Source organism: Schistocerca nitens, chromosome 6 (genome assembly GCF_023898315.1).
Source record: "Schistocerca nitens isolate TAMUIC-IGC-003100 chromosome 6, iqSchNite1.1, whole genome shotgun sequence".
NCBI classification, from domain to species: domain Eukaryota; kingdom Metazoa; phylum Arthropoda; class Insecta; order Orthoptera; family Acrididae; genus Schistocerca; species Schistocerca nitens.
The window spans coordinates 420,846,444-420,866,189 of NC_064619.1; the positions used below are offsets into that span (position 1 = coordinate 420,846,444).

Consider the following 19,746-nt stretch of genomic DNA (forward strand, 5'->3'; position numbering starts at 1 on the left):
CCTTAAATTCCCACCTTTTTGCAGTTTCTTCAGTTTTAATCTACAGGTCATAACCAATAGATTGTGGTCAGAGTCCACATCTGCCCCTGAAAATGTCTTACAATTTAAAACCTGGTTCCTAAATCTCTGTCTTACCATTATATAATCTATCTGATACCTTTTAGTATCTCCAGGGTTCTTCCATGTATACAACCTTCTATCATGATTCTTAAACCAAGTGTTAGCTATGATTAAGTTGTGCTCTGTGCAAAATTCTACAAGGCGGCTTCCTCTTTCATTTCTTAGCCCCAATCCATATTCACCTACTACGTTTCCTACTCTCCCTTTTCCTACACTCGAATTCCAGTCACCCATGACTATTAAATTTTCTTCTCCCTTCACTATCTGAATAATTTCTTTTATTTCATCATACATTTCTTCAATTTCTTCGTCATCTGCAGAGCTAGTTGGCATATAAACTTGTACTACTGTAGTAGGTGTGGGCTTCGTATCTATCTTGGCCACAATAATGCGTTCACTAAGCTGTTTGTAGTAGCTTACCCGCGTTCTTATTTTCCTATTCATTATTAAACCTACTCCTGCATTACCCCTATTTGACTTTGTGTTTATAACCCTGTAGTCACCTGACCAGAAGTCTTGTTCCTCCTGCCACCGAACTTCACTAATTCCCACTATATCTAACTTTAACCTATCCATTTCCCTTTTCAAATTTTCTAACCTACCTGCCCAATTAAGGGACCTGACATTCCACGCTCCGATCCGTAGAACGCCAGTTTTCTTTCTCCTGATAACGACATCCTCTTGAGTAGTCCCCGCCCGGAGATCCGAATGGGGGACTATTTTACCTCCGGAATATTTTACCCAAGAGGACGCCATCATCATTTCATCATACAGTAAAGCTGCATGCCCTCGGGAAAAATTACGGCCGTAGTTTCCCCTTGCTTTCAGCCGTTCGCAGTACCAGCACAGCAAGGCCATTTTGGTTATTGTTACAAGGCCAGATCAGTCAATCATCCAGACTGTTGCCCTTGCAACTACTGAAAAGGCTGCTGCCCCTCTTCAGGAACCACACGTTTGTCTGGCCTCTCAACAGATACCCCTCCGTTGTGGTTGTACCTACGGTACGGCTATCTGTATCGCTGAGGCACACAAGCCTCCCCACCAACGGTAAGGTCCATGGTTCATGTAAGACAATACAAATGAAAGTTCTACATGTATATGACTTCATGTAAAGAATGCATGATAGTATCACAATCTCCAGAATATATGGTATCATTCTGTTCATTTTATACTGTCCCATTCTGCTACATTACAAACTTTACAATATTAAATAGATAATCTGAAGTATTTAACTACAAATAAGTGAAAAATAATGAGGGAAAGGAAGTTCCAGATGATTAGATGAACAGTTGTGCATTTGGAGATTTCTTTAGCTTACTGTTTCAAATACCACTCAAGAATGACCCTTGCAACAGCCTGAAAGGTTGATTAGTACTAACCATATGTGGTGTTTCAGTACTCAAAAGAAATTTTTTATACAAACAGTAGCTACAAAAGCATACATTAATGTGAATTATTTGTCTTTTTTACTATATTTATTGCTGTTGAGAAACAGTGGACTGACAAATTTGAGGTTTTATAATGTTACTTATAATCCACCTTGATTGCATTTTTTATTATTATTATTTTTTTTTTTAATTCATATGACCGGTTTCGGTTCATTCAGAACCATCTTCAGATCTATAACAATAATGATATTAATTTACTATTTCACGGAAGCAACTCTTTTTCATCCTATCTAATCAACATCAAATGTACCAGAACGTACCTGATATTTCAGTTACGGGAGTAACGCGTCCAAGTCCATCAACTTTCGCGTGCTGCATCACATAAAATAGGATGAAAAAGAGTTGCTTCCATGAAATAGTAAATTAATGTCATTATTGTTAGAGATCTGAAGATGGTTCTGAATGAACCGAAACCGGTCATATGAATAAAAAAAAAATTTGCAATCAAGATGGACTATAAGTAACATTATAAAATCACTGATTGCTGTTATCCCATCAGACATTACGTCTGTTTTTGCAAAATTTGAGGTTATTTGTATTTTAGGCACATTAGGCATCTAAGTAATATTAGCTACATATTTTCGTGAAAAATTAATGTACTTACCTACTTAAGCACTCTCACATTTTATTTTACTTGTAGGCCTGACACTGCAAGTTGATAGAGGTACTAAATATCAAACTGTCAAGGGCTTTGGAACTGCATTTACTGACTCTGCTGGGATTAATGTATTTTCCCTTTCACCAGATGCTCAACAAAATCTCATGAGGTAATAATAGCTAACGTTAGAATTATTTAAATACATTTATTTGTTACTTATATCCATATTTTATGGACCATATTCTTTGTGAAGGTAACAATGTAGTAGATTCCACTTAAACAGTCTGTTGTGAAAATTTATATAATACTATATTCAGGGTATTTATATGCACTGTCTATCTAGTCCATTTCATTTCCATTAATTCCCCCAGGGTCCTTTTTAGAGTAAATGTTTCTTACAGATGTAACTGCTGAATGGTGATATGCCCAATAGCAGCAATTAGTGAAAAAACTGTGGGAACTTGGAGAGCACAGAGGGTAACAATCAAAATACATTTGGCCTTTTTCATCAAAACCTGGGAAGCTTGTTAAATAACAAATAGTAAATAACTATGGGAAAATAAAAAATCTAAAGATATTTCTACAAATGTGTTACCCATAACAAAGAATTATGCAGAAGTCACAGAAACCAAACTGGTGTCCCCTGACTGATGCAAGCCACTGTAACATCACTGTAATGACAATATAAGGGTAGAGGGTCTGGCTATATACACAAAGGAGGAATCAAGTTTGAGGTCAAAGAATTAATCCAGTACTCCACTGAACAGCCCTTTCAGTGCTTTTGTGCAGTAGTGTACTTGGTGACATGTGAGGTAGTGGTTCTTATAGTTAACAGACCTCAGTATAAAACATTTTTACCTTCACCAGGTAGTTAGGGTGCTACTGAGACTTAGTAGAAATAACTGGCAAGCTACTGAATGTTATGGTTTCAATATCCATATCATCTTGTATAATGCTGACTGAGGGGATTTATATGTACTGAAGTCTAGCTTCAGTTTGTTCCTCGTAGTTACATACTCAACGGAAACAGAGGTACATTACCTAATAGTGACTGCTAATCTATTCAGAATCCAACTATGTTCAATGAAGTAGATATGAGCTCTTTAATAAATGATATGTCTGAACATTATGATTAAATTGTGGCAATGAAATATCCTCATTTAACAAATTCAGACCTTTAACAAATATACAATGCTGAATGTTTTATATTTATGATGAGTCATAATTACATTTAATTGCTGCACACCTTTTAATCCTACTGGAGCAAATTGAATTGAATTGAATTGAATTGAATTGAATTGAATTGAATTTTATTTGATCCTGTAAGATTACATTGTGTACAGTAAATGTACGTGTAATATAGGACATGTCAAAGTATTAAAATTCTTTATCACTTACTTTTCTACACCTTTAGCTTACATTTTTACATCACCGATAACGAGTAACAATATATACAAATTTAATGGCATAAGTATTCTGCAACACTGTAAAACTCTTTTTCAATGAGATACTCTTTAAGTTTCTTTGTAAAGTCATTGTGAAGTACACTATCTTGCAGGGTTTTGGGCAGACTTCTTAGTAGTCTGATACCAGAGTACTGGGGTCCTTTTTCTAGCATTGCCAGTCGGTGGGGTATGCTCCGTACTTCATTCTTCTTTCTTGTATTGTGGGTGTGTACACTAGCATTTGTAATCCAGTCCTCACTACCTTTTGTGATGTACACTATTGTTTTGTATATATACAACGATGAAAAAGTTAAGATACCTAAATTCTTGAAACAGTTTCTGCATGTTTCAGAGGTCTTTCTTCTTAAAATGGTCCTAATTGCTTTTTTTTGTAATGTGAACACTCGTTTTGTCTCTTGTTTGTTTGAGTTTCCCCACACCGTCACTCCATACTGTAAGTATGGTTCGAAAAGTCCATGATACACTGTACACAGAAGGTTCTTGTCTGAATATTGTGATAGCTGCATCATTAAGAATATGACAGAGCTCAGTTTCTTACAGACATTGTTAATATGTTTTTTCCATTTCAGTTCATTATCCACAAGAATACCTAAGAATCTAGCAGATTCTACTTCTTCCAGCCTTGTTCCATCAACCTCTAAATCCATGTCTACAGCCTTTTCCTTGTTTTTAAACACTGCATACATAGTCTTTTTTAGATTTATAACCAGTTCATTTTCCAACAGCCATTGAACTGTGACATTTACAGATATGTATGCTCTTCTCTCAAGCTGTTCCATATTTTGGTCACTATTTAGTATTGTCATGTCATCAGCATACAATATTTTCTTTTCTTCCTCCTCAACACCTATATCATTAACAAATACATTAAATAACAATGGTCCCATTACCGAACCCTGCGGCACTCCATATTTGATGGATTTGGTTTCTGATTGGTACGAGTTTCCTAATGATACATACTGCTTGCGGTTGCACAAGTATGATTTTATCCATTCACCTGGTTGCCCCCGAATGCCATAGTTGCTTAATTTTTGTATCAGCATTTCATGGTCAATGGTGTCAAATGCCTTTGAAAGATCCAGAAACATTGCAGAGACAACCTTTTTCTCATCTAAGGACTGTAAAATGTATTCTGTTAGACTGACAATTGCTGATTCTGTAGATTTACCCTTTCTGAAACCATGTTGTGAGGTCATGAGAATGTTATGTTTGTCCAAATAGTTAACTAATCTGGTATACATAAGCATTTCTAGGATTTTTGAGAAGCCTGATATCAGTGAAACTGGTCTGTAGTTGTTGGGATCATCCTTACACCCTTTCTTGTACACTGGCACTACCTTCGTTATCTTTAGTTTTTCTGGAAAAATTGCATCTCTGAAAGAACAGTTTGCTATGTTCAGCAGTGGTGTTATTATCTCCTCACAAACCAGCTTTATTACATGATTTGATATTTCATCATCACCAGCTGATTTCTTGGACTTCAGTTTCTGTATAGTTTTCCGCAATTCATCTTCCGTGACTGGTCTTAGGAACATAGTACTGCATGATCTTTTTGGTACCTTAATACCCTTCTGTTTTTGACTATTTCTTTCCAATTTTAGGTTTTCTACTACACTGATATAGTTATTATTCAGTATGTTTGCTATTTCCATACCATCTGTGACCACTGTGTTGTCTACTTTAATTGACCTAATACCTTCTTCTTTGTTTGACCCATCTTTTTCCTTTCTTTCAGCATTGATTGCATTCCAAGCTGCCTTTGCCTTGTTTTTTGAGTTCGCTATAGTGGTGTCAATTGCTCTTGCTTTCGCTTCTCTTATTGTTTTTCTATACTTCTTTTTTAACATTTTATAGTTTTCAGCTTCGCCCATCCGTCTCACGTCCTGAAGCTTCCTTCGCTGTTCTAGTATTTCACTCGTAATCCACTGTGTTTGATCTTGATGCCTTTCTTGTCTCTTTACTTTGGGAAATGCTACATTAAAATGGTACTTAATTGTTGAAATAAATGCATCATATTTTTCATTTACACTCTGGGCCTGTAGAGTTTCATTCCAGGTTTCCTTACTTAACATTGTTCTAAAGATGTTGATATTTTGTTCACTGATGATCCTAATTTCTTTGGTTGTTTGTTTTGGTTCTGATACTGTGTCATTACTTCTGCAAAAGCTGATTAGTTGTCCATGATGATCAGATATTTCTGTCTGAACTACATGTGACTCATAGTTACACATATTAGTAATTATGTTGTCAATAATTGTCTCACTTTGTGAAGTCACTCTTGTTGGTGCAGTTATTGTCACTTTCATGTTATGCTGTATTAACAATTCTTCAAAATCCTGTCTTATTTTTGTGTCTTTTCCCATGTCAATGTTGAAGTCTCCACATATAATAAGATTTCTCTTCATATTCATTCTCAATAAGCTAGCAACTTTTTTTAGAAAGATGGTAATATTGCCACATGGTGACCTGTACACACAAAACACTCTAAAATCCTCTGCCACTATACCAGTAACTTCAAAGTCTTTTTCTCTAGCTATGGGAAATGTAGCAGCTTCACTGTTTACATTTTTTGATAGAGTACCTGTTTTAATATATATACAAACGCCACCACCCTTATATTTAGATCTGCAGAAGTAACTAGCTAGTTTGTAGTCCTTTATTGCCACATTATGTATTTTACTTTCAGTTAGTCCATGTTCACTTATGCATAATATGTCTGGTCTTACTTCACTCAGGAGTACTTCTGCTTCTAATTTTTTGTTACCAAAGTATTGAATATTTTGATGAAGTACTTTTATGTAATTTTTCTTTTGTTGGTTTACATGTTGTGAGCTGTATTCTGGGGCAAATTCTTTAGTATCGTCTATTTTTGTATGGTGCTTATATTTTTCTTTTCCAGCTGGAGTGTATGATTTTTCATCCCCTTCAGGCCATATTAGTTTCCCTTGCATCTAATGATTTTGCAGACATCTGCAAACATTCTGCTGAACGTTACAGACCCCAGTCTATTTAAATGCAAGCCATCCTTCGCTAGTGAGTTTTCACATAGGAATTTGTTTGGGTCTATAAAAATTGCCCCAAGACGATCATTGAATCAGTAAAAACAAAAAATACACAGCAATTTCTGAAACATCCTTGATAAACCAATATTACTGTGCAAAATGCCCACAGGTCAAGTAAATAAATAAATAAAAGAGGAACTAAGATACAACTTCACACATTCTTGTTATTGGGAGCTATGTGTCACAATATTTCCACCTCTTGACAGCCTGTTTCTAGTGGTGAAAATTTCTTATGTCATCTGGATTGGAAACCATTTACCTTCATGCGTATAGATTCATTGACATTATGTCTGCTACCAAGGATTTATTTGTATCTGTAGCTGTGCTGTGATTGCCATATGGCATTTAATATGACTATGATAACAAACCAGCTGCATAGTCATATTAGCCATTTTCAAACTGTGGCAAACTGCGAAACCATCCACCAAGTTACTGAATACATTGCACAAAACAATACCAAAAATTCAGCAGTTGCTTTGAGTCCAGGTGGAAACGCTCCCTCCAGGTCATCCTTTGTTCTCACAATAATCTTGACCTGTACCTTTATTAGTTTTTATCCTAAGTTGCCCACTTCCCCTGTATTGATGTCACCCTTCGTCTCCTGTCATTTTATATGCCATTCCTCCTGTATCCTGACAGTGTTTTCTTTGATCCCAAACTTTCTCTCTCTCTGTCATTCTCTCCTTCATGCTTCAGCATTATTTTATGATTATTAGCAAATCTTAGCAATTATTAGCAGATCTGCATATTTTTCATTGGTTGTATTGATACCCATTTGTACTGTGATATAGTGTGAAATTTGAAATATTCGAGAGTGCCACAATAAATTTGTACTGTTACCACCACTTGTAGGCTTTAACTTACTTGTGCTCTTTTAAAATTTTTGAGAACAGTAGATCTGTCCTCATTCAAAGCAATCATTGTCTAATTTCATTGTATAATTAAGTGAGAAATAGATTATTTTTGAGAATTTTCAGGCACTCACAAGTTTCATAAGTTATCAGTGTGAGTTCCTTGGTTACATAACTTATTACATAGCAGATTAGTGTTTGTGGTTCACAGTTACTGCCAAAGAATACATCACCCCTGAACTTCCTTGTATATCAATGCAAATAAATGTACTTTCTTGAGAATTTTCAGTAGCTACTATTGTCCAGTGAATAATCTATGAGTAATTTGAGTAAATCAGGGTTTGTCATTGTTAATGTAGCAGATACTGTAGCCAACATATTGAATTACATCTAGTTTTCCATTAAAGGAAGTAGCCTTTATATATTATCCACATTTATCATAAATTAACTCTGTTTTTGAGTTTTATAACAAGTATAATAACCTCAAAATGTTTTAGGTTTGAATCTCAATCTGACCTACCATTTTCAGTGCAGCATATAGTCCTACTCCACATGGAGATAAACAATTTCTTCTCAAGTTTGCTATATTGGTCAGTCTTGTAATACTAGTCTCAGAGTGCAACTCTGATCTGAGATGCCACATTATACAGCACTAAGATGATATTCAGATATGTATTTAAGTCTTAGAGATCTCATCTAATCACAACTAATCCACTTGTCAATCACCTCACAACATCCAGAAGTGTTTGTGTTTTCCTGCTTCCTTGATTTACTTTATAAGATACATGCACACCATTGGAACTGATTCAAAGGCTTTGGATTTAGTGCAAGCTACCCTTAGGATCTTGAAGAATACTGCAGTAATAGGCAGACAAGATGACACAATGGAAGAAGGCTATGGAATAGGTAAGGTAGGAGAAATAGGAAATGGAGATAGACACAGAATGTGTGGGCAACTCCAGATACAGGAGTAACTGGTTAGGATGGAAAGATGAGTAAAAATATCAATTTAAAAAAAAAAAAAATATCACATTGAGAGGAATGCAAGGGCTCAAAGTAAATGTGAGACTAAATTAGTAAATAAAAAGGCAAAATACTTTAAATTATAACACAAACAAAGACCATCACAAGACTGTATAAACAAATTGCATTGAAAATCCTTGCCTCAGCTATAGATTAATTTATTTACAGGTCTTATTTCACATCCTCTGGTATCAGCCTGAACATGGGAAGGGTGCCAATAGCTGGATGTGACTTTTCCATACGTGGCTATACATATGATGATTATGAAAATGATACTCAGCTTACAAAATTTAATTTGACATGGGAGGACTACAATCTTAAGGTAACAATTGTTTTTACAAAATTATTAAGTTTTATTTTTCCCTTGATGTTCATATATATTTCAGCATAAAGTGTTCAATCAGTAAGCATTAAACAGCATTCATGTTGAAAATGAAAATTTCATCCTTTGCTCCACTCCTGTTGTAGTGAACAGGTACTTTGCGAGATGTAAGAATGACTTTAGTAAGTTACACTTCAGGCTAATTTACCATTACTTCATTACTTACTGATAATCACATTAATAAATCCTGCCACAGTCATCACCAGGCAAGTTTTGTGCATTTGGAGAGTTTGTGATATCATTAGAAGCTTATAATGACTTCAAGTTCATTTTGAAATATCAGTCCACCTATACAGTTATGCAATACTGTTGTGCACAACTCAATGATGTGACAGAAGTCCCAGTTGTTTAGCTTGCCTCAGGGTGCAAGGAGCCACTTTGACTTCAGGTTGTACCATAGAAGGATTTCCTTTGCAGTGATACATACGTGTGAGGTACCATATCTCTGCAGCTCTTCTTCTTCTCAAGATATTAATTTCTTGCAGAAAAATATTATAATTACTGCTTCATTTATAGACTGCTAACAAACTTTCAGGCAGAATGGGCAGAATTATTGACTTACTGGAAACTAATTTTCAGGGTCATTACTTCATGATTCTTACTCCCTTTTTTTTCAATCTGATTAATCAATGTAGGCTGATCTGTACTGTTGGCATATTACTCAGTATTGACAAAAGAATAATAGAATAATTTTTATGTGCTGCAGGAAGTACATAAAACCAAACATGTATATAGATGCATCAATTCAGAATTAATTTAATTACAAAGCTATTTCTCAGTGCACTCAGCAGCTTTGTTTGCTTTCACCACAAGTTAGCAGTAATCCAATCGAATCACTCAAAAAATGACAGACAAGGGAAGGTAGAGACTTTAGTCTGTTTTGATTTGCATCAGTTACTTTACACTACATGCAATACAATTATAAACTTAAGAAACTCTTGAAATTTAAGCATAGTTAGTGTTCAGCTGAATACATGTTGTCTACAAGTAAAACTGGTTTTGAAAAGGGGAATGAAATGGAGTTTTGTCTTATGATTCTGCCACATTTTTTGATCAATTAAGTGGTGCTCACTACTCACCATATATTCTGGTGGAAATCAACACTAGTAAACACATTCATTTTTAGAAATTATCATAATGGGAAACCTACCTTGTCACTCAGTTTTATTCAGCATTAAGTTATGATTTAGTTAGGCAAAGCCAGGAAACACAGACTTTGATATTCATAATCTATAGTATTCAAGGTGGTAGTTACTTCCTGTAAAAACACTATTCAATTAAAAAAATTGGATATATTATGTCAGTTTATGAATTAATACTGAGTAGTTCAGGAACTAGCAGGTTTATAATTTTACTTGGCTTACAAGAGTCCATGTTGCCAATATTTAGCAAGACACAAGTTTTTCAAAAGTCAAGTGATGGCATGGATCTTTGGTGAAAATAATTAATTCTGTTGTTCCCATAAGTAAGGTTCCTTTCCAAAAATCTGAATGGTTATTTATGCTCACAAATCTGTACAAACATTAAACTCTGTGCAGGACCTTTTACAATAAGCTTTTAAATTGTTTATACTATCTTCCTTCAGCACCTTGGCAAGGCATCTTACCAGCACAAGATTCTCACTGGTATCTTACAGTATGTCTGCTTCCTCTTTCCTCTCCATGTTGTCTCCTCTTTTACAAAGAAGATGCACAGCTGTTGGCTATCCTTGATATTGGTTCTTGCAGAGCTTAAAGTTTTTAAATTTATGAATATTCTTATCCTGCCTATGACTTTCCACATTTTTTGTATTTACATTTTCCAGGGAAAATGCAACAACTTTGAAAATATTGCTTCTCAGATCCTGTTTCCATCAAGTGATTCACACTAAGAAATTATGTAACTTTACAGAGAAGGCTAACAGATGACTTTTTATTGGAAAAGTTAAAATATGCATAAAATAAACATTAATTTTAGCCAGAAGTCCAAATATCCTGTTACATTACAGAAAGAGAAGCTAAGAAGGTACCCCTTGCTTTCATTTTGAGTGCATGGAGATTTCCAGTTGCCTACTTGATATATGCCATCAACCTGTTAACTTTTCCACCAGCATATAAAATTTCATTCTAAACCTAGCAAAAATAACCATAGGAGGTAAATGTACAGTAATGTGAATTTAAGAATCTCAAGCTTACTGAAGAAGGTTCTGCAAGATATTCGATTTTAATTTTACATAATACTTTTGCTGCATGCTTCTGCAGAATAAACATTGTTTTTATCCCAGGTGCATTCCCCTAAGAGTTATGCTATAGAGCAGTATTAGGTTAATATAAGAAAAGTATACAAGAAATCTCAACTGTAGGTTGGCACAATGACAAAGGTTTTTAAAATGCTGGAATTTCAACATGATTTGTTGTGCTTCTACCACCATACTCAAACTACAGTGATTCAGGGCTGTACTGCTGTACGTGACTACTGGTTCCATCATAGTTATGTAAAATTTCATCATCATTTCTTTACTCAAACTGTTATTTTGGATTCTTGTTATTCTACCATTTATTATGTTAAGTTTCTTGAGCTTGTATTTAGTATCAACTTTTTTAAAGGGTGTTAATATTTTTAACTTCTGTGACAGTTTTTTTTATGAATGATGAACTTGCAGTAGAGTTGTGATGGATCATAAATGCAATTAACTCAATTTTACCCAGTGAAATTAGAAAATTATGCATTTCCAGTACTTTCTTTAATTGATTCGAGGGTGTTGTAACCAGTCTTCAGTCTCTGAAACTGTTATCTGGTGATCTTCCAACCTGGGTATTGGGTTGAATCTATCATTAGTTGTATCATTGTCAAAACTCAGATGCAGAATTGTTCTTTTCCGTTATTGGATGACATAATAAATGTATAAGTAAAAAAATTATGGCACTGATGACATGAAACAATTAGCCCCCAATTCTTCTTCAGGCATTTGACTAATACATACTCAAACATTGTACTGGCTATCATTTAATAGTTGAATGCAGGATGAACAAGGCATACAATATTAGTGCACTTGACTTCAGCTGGCTGTTTTGTGCAGCACTGAGCTTTTCACATGTCATTAATTTGAGGCTGCACCATGAGTACCAGTACCTTGGGTTCAGGAAAACTACCAGTCTCAGAAGTTGGTTGATTGATTTGGGGGGGAGGGGACCAAACAGCAAGGTCATTGGTCCGGTCTCAGAGGTAAATTCCTTAGGCAACAAAGTTTATCTCCCTTGACCACTCCTCACAAGGTACAGAGATTGACATGAGCACAGAAACTCTGCAAATGGATGATCAAAGCATGTGAAAAGCGTATCCAGACTCACGATTTCTGGTGCACATTTGGATACACCGATGGAAGGGTACGAGCAAAGTGAAAACTAAATGCATTGTGTTTTTGATGACAGGACACTGTTCAGCCTGGTGGTGGAGGTATTTTTGTGTTGATGATGTGAAAATTGAACAAAATTTGGTCTTTCATGCATCTGCCATTGTCTGCCTTTGGCAGATTATACAGCAGCCTATTACTGAATCACATTCATCCATTTGTTGTCCTACAACACTCAGCAGCTACCTTTTGGAGACAACACAACACTCAACACTACTTGACTCTCTAATGATGTGAGGAACACTTGATGAACATGGAGAAGCTTGCACAGCCCTACCATGTCAGTTAACGTCACTGTTGTTGAACACATCTACGACACCATCAAATGAGATTTGTGCATTTTTGACACAGCTGTTACCATACATCCATCATGTGTGAATGATACTTTAATTCAGTGGTCATGGATCAGGAAGGATCCCAAAAAAGTTCAGTACCCATTGAAAGCACACTATGAGGTAAGAGGCTGCTGCATGCAAGTAGTTAACTGCAATAGTTAATTCAACTGTTCATCTTTGTGTGTGTGTGTGTGTGTGTGTGTGTGTGTGTGTGTGTATGTATGTATGTATGTGTCCACTACATGACACAAAAAAGAAAGACATCATTCATTTTATTGAGGAACTATTTATGCCACATTATAAGTCAAACCACTCAGAAGTGCACAAGCAGTTTATTTCAGATTCTTGCATTCTGATGGGAAATATTGTGTGCAATAAGACACTGTCAAGACTAATGCACAGCTGTGTACCTATTTTAAATTAGTGTTTGACACTAATTGAAGTAGGAGTGAACCACTTCAGCCAACATGTATGTCCATTAGGTCCTGTCACTGCTCAGAACATTTCTTCATGTTACGTTCCACAATGCTGCACGGAAACTTTATGATTTTTCCTATTTCTTGGATTTCAAGACTGCCACTGCAGTAAACTGCTCATGCACTGATACTGAGCTGATTGATGTTGACACAACCTGTTACGTAATTAGTTTCGTAAAAGTGAGTTACACAAAAACTAGCAGGGACTCATCTCAGTTTATTTACAGTTACATTGTCCCCCACCCCCAGCAGTGACCACTGCTGGAGAAGATGCAGGTAGAGCATGGTTTGGTGAAAAAGCCACCACTGCGAAAGGTAGCAGGTCAACATCCATGGGTACCACTGTAGAACACCAAGGTAGGATGAGGCTTGATGGAAGATGCATTAGCTGCTGTGGGTCCGGATGGTCTGACAGAGTTTGAGAGACCAGGTAGCTGCTAATCAAGATGACGCAAATGACTGATTTTCTCAACTTTTGCAACATGCCCGAGTGGAGGCTACAGTAAACATCATTGATCCATGGTGGACAGAGATCGTGCCATGGAGTGGTGTAACCAGTTGTTCCACCTATTCCTTGCAATCAGATGAAAGATGTTCTTGTAAAAATGTTGTTTAGATAGTTATCATACAGAGAATCTCCACAGTGCACACTTTGATATTGGTTTCTGCAGAGATGATGCGAGGAGGGGGAGCACAGGATATCAGCAAGGTGTGATGCTATTAATAGCTTCTACCTGCTGTGGAGGTGGCATTTATACTTTGGCATCATGGCTTGGCAGTGTTTTGGAAGGCACAGAGTAAGCACTCCTGCTGACAATGTAAACACCTACAAATAGTTGATAGCAGCTGTGTAGAAATATCATTATCTTATGTTCTATTCTGAGATTCACTTCAGATATATTGTTCTGAGTACTAAGATTTTGTCACCTAAATGATGTATATGTTAAATATGAGAACAACCAAGTACATACAAGTTCTCTATAAAGGCAGTTTTGACAATTTGTAGTGAGTTGGTGTAATATGAGAACAACCAAACATGGAACAGTTCTATACAAAGTCAGTTACATAATTTTGTAGTGAGTTGGCATAGATGTGAGCTATCTTACAGCTCTTGCCCCTCTGCATTTGGAGATAAAATCCCATGGCAAAATTAGTGGCACTAAATAGCAGGCCCATTGCTTCAAGAAAACACAAGAAGTTGACTGTAAATCTTCAGTAAGATAATAGTGTTCATGAACAACATTGAGATGACAGATTGTTAGTGAAGTTGTTGGTTCAGTGTGTGAAGTGTTGTTGAGATGTATTCTACTGATTCTTTGTGCTGGTTTTAAAATGTAATCACAGGATATCAAAGTTCTCAAGACTACACATTGTAGTTATTATATGTCAAATACTAGAAGCAATATGGGAAGCACTTTAGCCTAAATATTAAAAAAACTAAAAACATTGAAAAAGTTAGACTATTTAAAAAATTGTATTAAGACCAATTACGAAGGATTATCTAAAAATATTAATTCACAAGGACAAGCCTTAGAAGAAGTATCTACCAAAGCAGTCTCTTCAAACAGTAAAATTTCCAAAATAGATGTGAGCTTAGCCAAATTACTTAAGGAGTTACAAAATGAAATACAAGAACAATGGGATTTAGTAAAGAACAAGGTTATGGAACAATTTAACGAAGTGAATGATAAGATACTGCATATAGAGAAACTGTCCACCCAGTAGTTTGAAGATATATATCATCAAATCTCAGCAGCACAAAGCCGAGTAGAAGCCTTAGAACAAAGTGAAGATTTGAAGAAAGAATTAGTGCACCAAACATTGTGACTAATTTGAAGGAGCATCTATAATAGTTATTTGAATGGAAGGGACAAAGGAAAGTTCAATTAAATAGTGCTACCAGCTTTAGGTGTATTGTAGAACATCAAAAGGTGATTCAGAAGTTGTGGAAAGCATTATACAATACCCAGAAAGAACTTAGTAAGAAGAGGGATATTAATAGTTCTAGGTTATCAAATGATGTAGTATAGAAAGTCCAACAGGGAAGTGGGATGGGTTTATACAAACATTTTCCAAAGTTTAATCCTCATGTGGAAGTACACCCTATTTATTTTCTGCAAATATTTTCTAGATCATTACCTAATAAATGGGGAGATCAAGAGAAAATCAACTTCTCTCTTGGTTATTTTGTAGGGGATGCTGCCAAATAGGGAACATCTCATTTGGAGGATTTTAAATGCTGGGATGATGTTCAGGAGGAATTTAAGAACATATACTGGTCCTCTAGTACAACAGGAGAAATTGATTTTAGAATTGTTATACCTGAAACATTATAATAGTTCTTGGAGTAGTTATCAGAAATACATCAAATGGCATTTAGGGAGTATTTGGATAATCCAATCAGAGACTTATGCCTTGTGAAAATATTAGTACACAGATTACTGCATTATGCAAGAAAGGAAATTAAGTGTGGAGAATGTACGACCATTAGTGATTTGTTGTCCTGCATTGAAGGGTTAGACAAATTAAATAAAGAATATAAAGATGATATCCAGGTAGAAAATCAGGGCAACAATAAGGGGGAAGGTAAACATTTTCCCAAGAATTTGGAAAGAAAGATGGGAACTGATTTATGTCATGTGAGTAGCAGAAATAATAGTCATTCACAAGAGCAGAGAAGGAATAACACAAGTAATAAGAGTTTGTTCAAAATACAGCCAACAGTGATACAGGAAATGTAATACATATGTACATATCTATTTCCAAGAATGGGGTCCTAAAAGGGCATTATTCTGTTGTTATAACATAACACACCCAACATTATGGGATGTCAGCCAGGACCAGGATATGATAATACAATTATAGGCCTATATATATAGAAAAGTTGATAGCATTTACCAGTGAAATATCTATGCAAGAGTGGCTATTGCATGAAAGTGAAGAAATTAAGGAAAACCAAACAAAACCCATAGTAATTGGGCAACTATATGGAAAGAAAGTACAAATTTTTATAGAAACAGGCAGTGAATCAGTGAAATTTCCCTGATCTCACAGATTTTTTTACAAATGATGAGAAAATAAAGATCTGTGCCCTATACTGCTTGTTACAGATGTATATATTATAGGGATCATTGTAAGTAGAGGTAAGTTAATTAAACAAGAAACATGTATATCTATAAGTACAGCAAATTGTCAATTTATGCAAACTTTGCTAATAGTACCAAACGCTAATTTACAAATAATGTTTGATGTAGATTGTTAATTAATGTAAAAACTGATTTTAGATTTTGATGCAGAATTATTGTTCTGAAAAATTGATTGTTAAACAGTAGTACCTTTTAAGATGAAACCAAATGAAACAAGATGCATTGATCAATAATGTATGTTTAACTTTGGTGGGCCAGGGAGTATGAATATTGATAACAACCAAAAATATAGTGAAGTGTACAAATCTGTCTTCTTAGGAGAGAAGCAGAAAAAAGAGTTATATCTTTGTTGGCTTGTTTAATAGGCTGAAGGTTTATGTACTTTGACCAGCACTCTTATCATTATAAAGACATAAGTTAACTCTCCTCAATTTGTAGGTAACAATAACAATTATAATAAAAACAGCAGCTGCTAAATCATGCAGTCCTGTTGGTATTACTGAACATAACTGATAATGTATATGGCTATTAACTTATAACATAGATGGCTATTGTCATCTTTAACCTTTTGACATACCTAAGTTTACTATTTTCCTACGAGTTCTTCAAGTAATAAAATTTATTAATTGCTTAATGCACTTGCAGATACCTAAATGTCCACATCTTTTCTGTATCAATCATATTAGATCTTCCACACTTTGAGGTATGCATAACTTCCATCTAGATGTAGTGTCATTTCATCTCCAGAATAAAATATCAAAAATCATCCATAGCTCCTGGTCATCTGGTAGCCTTCCTGTATGAACACATCACATATTTGATGCTTAAGTGTTGATTCATCTTTCTACCTTGCTTTATTCTTGGGACTAGTGTCCCTGCCTTGTTTTTGATGTAACTTAAAGTTAAAAAATTAATTGCAAAAAATGACACCAGGTCTCTCAGTACATTTCATTTCATTCATAACTAAAGGTAATCTTGTTAGTGCATCGGGAATGTGGTTCTGAGAACACTTTATGTAATTTACTTCTATTTAGAATTCTTGTAAAAACAATGCCCACACCATCAGATGTTTATGCAGTAGTCTAAATTCTATTTGGAATTCTAAGGCTCAATGATCAGATAAATAATTATTTTTGATCACAAAATTAATACTCGAAACTCTAAATGATAGCTAGCAACTCCTTTTCTGTAACTGTGTAATTTAACTCATGCTTCTTAATGCTCCTGATTGCAAAAGTGATATAGTCTTATGTTCACCAACTTCCAGATTCCATTCTCCTAGAAATAATTCTGTCGTGACACCATATTCTGAAGCATCTGTTGCTAACTTAAACATTTGATGCATCACAAGATGGTTCACTATAGGCACTTTCACTAGTGTTTCTTTAACATTCTTAAAAGCTTCTGCTGCTGCTGCATCCAATACCCATTCAGCTCTTTGTTTTAATAGTGATAACAAGCGAGGATCATTCATTACCTGACCCTGCACTTACTGATGATAAAATCTGGCTATTCCAAAGAATGGGTATGATTGTTTTATGATTTTGATGTTCCAGTCAAATTTTTGTAGCTCTTATCCTTTCCAGGTCTGGTTTAATTTCATGTATTCCTACCAGATACTGTACCTTAAGAACTTTAGTTCCTCCCTACCAAAATGAGATATCTGTAAGTTAATAGTAATACCTTTTGCATAAAAGTTTTGTAGAGCTTTTAGTAATAGGGTACTATGCTCTTCTCATAGATAGAGAGATTATTTTAAAGATGTGGGAAAGCCTTGTAGACTCCTTAATGATAATGAAACACTATTTGCAAGTAACAATTTGAATGAATTTTTAGCACAGGAAGATATAAATCATGCAGATATCTCAAAGTATCATTGTGTACCCATAATGAAGGAAATTGGCTGTCTATGTATGAATTCTTGTTGTAACAAACAAACTATAGGACTTTTATTGGTGAACCACTGTTAAACTTGTTTAAATGGCCACCTTCAATATCTACTGAAGCAGAGGAACCTCATAATATGGTAAATGACAACTTACAAATACAAGTGGAAAATAGATTTAAAAATTGCAGTGAAAATGCAATTGTACCAGCATTTCAGATTAATGATTTAGTACTAGTTAAAATTTTTCATCCTAACTTTAATTTAAAGAAGGAAACAAGTAAATTTTTCCACATTACTGAGGACCCTTCAGAGTGCTCGGTATACTGCATCCAAAGGCAATATACTTAATGGACCTGGAGACTGGTCGGAAAAAGGACTTATATAATATTGATATTTTAAAGAAATTTAAACCCTAAGGAGAATCTGCCACATTTTCAGGTTAGCAGATTGATGACCAACAGGTTCCAGGTTGATTGCTTCATTACTTCATGTTTTGTTTTCTATTGAACAGTGTCTTCCTCTTTAACTGTCCTATTGTCTATAATGTACATTCCTCTCTGACTGTTCTTTCTTAGAGGATGAAAGTAACAGGAGAAGCCTGTTATTCAAGTACAAAGAAGGTACATTATTAAATAATGTTTATACACTCTATTTGAGTACTTGAAATGTAATTTGTATGTCCTTCTTTTGATTTGCAGCTCCTTGTATTGGCCGTGTTTGCAGTTAAAATTTTTGGCATTTGAGGCCCACCAGTTACGCAAAACACCATTTTTCTCAGTTCCTACCCAAACATGTTTTGGCACCACTGTGCCATCATCAGTGGGGTTTTGTTTTTATTTTTTCTGCAATGTGAACATTTTTGTTGCATGATTATAAAATTATGTGCATTTTTAGTTCAAACAACAGATCATTTCTTTTTGTAAATACCTTTACATTTGGTGAGCATTAATTTTCTGGACCACTTTTGTGTTAATTATTACAGGTAGCTTGTCATCTGCAACCAAACGATGTTGATGAGAAAGTTTTTTTTTTTTTTTTTTTTTTTTTTTTTTTTTTTTTTTTTTTTTTTTTTTTTTTGCTGAGAGTTAACCTATCTTCTACAGTGTAATTTAGTTTTTCGCATAAATAGGTGCGAAAACAATTTCAAATTCTGAAGATGGAGTGGACTCAATTTTATGGAGGTATGAGAGAGAAGAGGGATAGATGAATCCAAAGAATGCGTGATCTTGTCCTTGGTCAGGTGAATCTGTGGAAGGAATTATCTGCACCATTTCATTATCACAAAGATGATAATATACTTGTGCAATATATGCCTGTAAGATAATGTGTAAGCTGAGTTCTTGTAAAGGAATTAATCTGTAATGTGACTGTTAGGCTAATGATGTATTCTCCAAATTCCTGGAATTCTCATTTCCATATATTTTGGCTTCTCACGGAGCTAACTAATTTTTGAGACCACGGAGAGTGGTGTAGATTAAAATGTTAGCATGTAACTCCATATAGTAAATAAAGAAAGTAACCTTGTCTGTCTCAATAAATTTGAGAACCTGATGCAACTGT

The 19,746-nt window shown here is 35.0% G+C and overlaps 1 protein-coding gene across 1 annotated transcript in view; it reads left to right on the plus strand.

Moving 5' to 3' along the window:
• Positions 1-19,746, plus strand: part of LOC126263744 (lysosomal acid glucosylceramidase-like) — a 229,193-nt gene that overhangs the window by 86,204 nt on the left and 123,243 nt on the right. The window contains exons 4-5 of the mRNA XM_049960927.1: positions 2,209-2,335; positions 8,737-8,890. Of these exons, the coding sequence (XP_049816884.1) occupies positions 2,209-2,335; positions 8,737-8,890 (281 nt within the window). The remainder of the gene's footprint in view (positions 1-2,208; positions 2,336-8,736; positions 8,891-19,746) is intronic.